Below are 3,542 nucleotides of genomic sequence, written 5' to 3'. Positions count from 1 at the left end.
TGGTTAGCAATCTACAACTGTTATAACCCAGGTATTCTGTATCACACACCTCATGTATACAACTTTTTGGTGATGGTGTTTGTTTTGAAAAACAGAGGAAAAACTTACAAAACTATAACGGATCCATTTCTTAATTCTGTCACTATCAAGTCTGCATAGTTTATCGGGGCCAATAGTTGTCTCATTAGGTTTTTGAAGTTAGCAATAAAGAGTTGAGATGCTGGACTGTTTAAGTTATTGAAATCAAGTTGGAACAGATCTCTCAATCTTTGCTGGAACTTGTAGTGAGCTGGTGAAATATAAACACTATTTATGTATGTAGTGCAAAATTTGATTTTAAACTTCAATGGTTTCAAGTTTTCATTTGGATTTTACCGAGAACCAAATGGCCGTTCTGTTATGCATATCATTCAATAGAGTTTTTATATTATGAATGAATGTAACTTAATTTATTCTTTTGTGGCAGGAAAACGACAGTCGTTATAACACGGGTGTTTATACAATTGCGCCAGCTTACGAGTTACAAATAGCCAGAAAACAATAAATGTATTCAGATGCAATAAAATTTAGTTAGCTTTGTAGCAACAGCAGCAGAAAAATAAATTGATTTTACTTACCCCGACATTTGTTTCCTTGTTTCACTTTGTTTGGTGGACAATCACATGTAACAGGGTTATTGCCATGTTCATTGCAAACAGAACCTTCTGTTGTGCAATTAATGTTTGCACAACTTGTTGTATTGACAGAACACAGTGTGGAACTGATCCTACTGTGGCCAGGTCTGAAAACATTTCAGATTAATAAAAAAAAGTCAATAAAAACATACTTCTAGTTAAAATATGTACTTCTGCAACCAATGTTAAGTAGACACTTCTGGATGCTACCTCTTTAAATGTATTTTATTTATTATATTTTTTATTCTTTATGGGTGAGGGCCTTGTCAAGGACCTGGGATTTAGGCCAGATTTGGCCCATTACCCCAACACCCAGGAAGGCCATTTAAGTCCTTCTTGCGAGGGTGCCGCGACACTTCATCGCAGTCAGAAGCGTAATATTGGCATCATTTTTTATCCTCGTGTGCTTACGAGTTACCATACTTTCAACTTTGTGTATAATTAACTCTCTTTGAATGTAAAAGAATCACTTAATATAAAAGTAACCATATATTATATTCTATGTGTGTGATATCCTGCAGCTTGGCATTTCATGAGTCCAAAGATAAGACCAGGATTGGCTCATTACCCCAAAATCATACACTACTTACAAGCAGTCGCATTGGAAAGAGCCAACCAAATCTGAGCATTGAGAACCAACTGAGCACACAGGGGGAGAGATGGTGCACTCATTGGTGTTGGTACATGGACTTTGCGGGGACTTGCCGGCCGGTCTAATGTGAAAAAATATAAATTGTAGATACGAATTTGAGATATAGTGCTTTAAACATATTAATTATCCAATTATGCAGAATATATTTTTATGCAGAATATATTTAAGTAACGAATGTAAAATATACTTTTAGGTATCAGAAGAGTGAATATTGATATCATAAGACTGAAATCAATGAAAATACACAGTGGTGCCGGGTAAATGAAATATAAATTGTAAATAAAATTACATTGTGTTACACTTCTAGGTTTGTGGTTTTTATAGCAAAAAGAATTCATAAATTAATAAAAATGTAATTAAAAAATCTTAAAGACTACAAATTAATAAGACTGCTGTGATAAAAATCAAATATTGTAATCTAGATTTAAAAAAGAATAGGAACACAAAGCAAAATTGTTTTTAACTCTATTATTTTCGTAAAGTAAATGTCAAAATGTATCAAGAAACTCAAACCAGAAATTTATTTCTTATTTTAATTACCTTGAATATCCCATTTTGCAAGCGCATTCATAAGACCCTGGTGTTTCTTGGCATAGTGATGTTGTATTATCACATATGGTTCTGTTGTTGCAATCAGGAATATCAACACAAATACCTGAAGCATCCATTTGATAACCAGACCGGCAAGAACACCTGTAAAACCATTGAAGGTAATTCTACACTTTTTAAATTTTGTTTTTTTGCCTTTTATCTGTAACGCAAAAGTTTAAAACATTTTTGAGCTTTAAAGTATTGTTTTTATCAGTGAAAACTTCAGATTCAACTGTGGGTGCCTAAAACATGTGCTAAATATTTTAAAAAAATATGTGCAATCTCGCTTTCAGCACAAAAAAGTTTATAAAATAAGCAGACAGATATTTCAACCCTAGAACAAATATCACTGGATCACTATTATTTACTAAGAAAAAATTTAGTAGGACTAGAATCTAAGTGTTGCTCTTTGTAATTTAATTGATAATATAGCTTTTGCTTACATATATGATCCTTCAGTGTCCAAACAAACAGCTGCTGATCCACCAGCTGCACAGATGTTAGGATTCATTGTACATTCATTTACATTGACGCAGTTTGATGAGTTTGAACTGTCTACCATGAAACCAGCATGACAGGAGCAATTAAATGAGTTGACCACATTGGTGCAATTCTGAGCACAGTTGTCTGTTCCCTCTGCACACTCATCCCGGTCAATACATGTTGTTCCATTGCCTAAAAAAAGGTTTATTAGAATGGTCTAGGAAAGTTTAAATCTATCATTGAGTTATAAGAAAGGTAAAAACAAACATTTTGTTACATTAATTATCATAACTATATTTAGCATTTTAGCTGTGTTTTATATCATGGTATGTTATTCCCACTGTCATTTTGACGAGACTGACACAATCTCGTTTGGAAACTTTTGTTTTAAAACAATTAAATTATTTAAAACACCTATATACAGTTTGGCAACATATTTAAAGACTAATGTATTTTATCTTATATCTATCTACCATTGCATACAGGTCTAATATATCAGCATTAATTACTAAGAAGTTATGTTTTACCAGTTAAATGAGCAGGGCACGGGGCACAGGTGAATCCAGATTGTGGAGCCGGGACATCTATGCAATTCCCGAAACATGGGTTACCTGCACAACCATTGGCATCCTCGTTACAATTCACCCCATCATATGCTGCTTCACAGTTGCATTGAACAAGCTGTAAAATTATCAGCAAGAGTTTTAACACACAATCTAAAAACTGCATCAGAAGTGCCCATTAACGAGTGAAAAGTATTAACTTCTTTAAAAAAATTTAAAATGTTAATATGTTTAAAAAATAATCAGCACTTCTTAAACAGTTTCACTGATGTGTTATTACAAACAACACAACAAATCAAATAATCTTTATATTTTTAGTAGATACGGATTCTATACCTTTAAATGACAACAGATTTATTTGAACAAAGAACATAAAATACAGGAGGTGGGGTATCATAACTTCCTAATATTTCCATTTATTTGCCACTTACACCATATTTGTCAGTTCCATTTACAATGCTTTCTTCCCAAAGGCAAGTTCCACGATTGTTGCAGTCACACACAAGCATTGGTACTTCTACAGTGACTTCCAGGAAGGTATCATTCACTGTTACTTGAAGGGCGATTGGCTGCTTACAA

General features: G+C 33.4%; 1 protein-coding gene across 1 annotated transcript in view; it reads right to left on the bottom strand.

Annotated features, from left to right (window-relative positions):
- The window catches only part of LOC100182005 (neurogenic locus notch homolog protein 1-like), a 32,974-nt gene that overhangs the window by 6,306 nt on the left and 23,126 nt on the right, over positions 1 to 3,542 (bottom strand). The window contains exons 12-16 of the mRNA XM_026833671.1: positions 3,395 to 3,532; positions 2,928 to 3,081; positions 2,361 to 2,592; positions 1,867 to 2,019; positions 1,265 to 1,387 (exon numbers count right to left, since the gene is read on the bottom strand). Coding sequence (XP_026689472.1) covers positions 1,265 to 1,387; positions 1,867 to 2,019; positions 2,361 to 2,592; positions 2,928 to 3,081; positions 3,395 to 3,532 — 800 coding nt within the window. The remainder of the gene's footprint in view (positions 1 to 1,264; positions 1,388 to 1,866; positions 2,020 to 2,360; positions 2,593 to 2,927; positions 3,082 to 3,394; positions 3,533 to 3,542) is intronic.

Source organism: Ciona intestinalis, chromosome 3 (genome assembly GCF_000224145.3).
Source record: "Ciona intestinalis chromosome 3, KH, whole genome shotgun sequence".
In the NCBI taxonomy this organism is placed as follows: Eukaryota; Metazoa; Chordata; class Ascidiacea; order Phlebobranchia; family Cionidae; genus Ciona; species Ciona intestinalis.
Note: the sequence above shows the minus strand (reverse complement) of the source record. Positions and strands in the feature narration are given on the sequence as shown.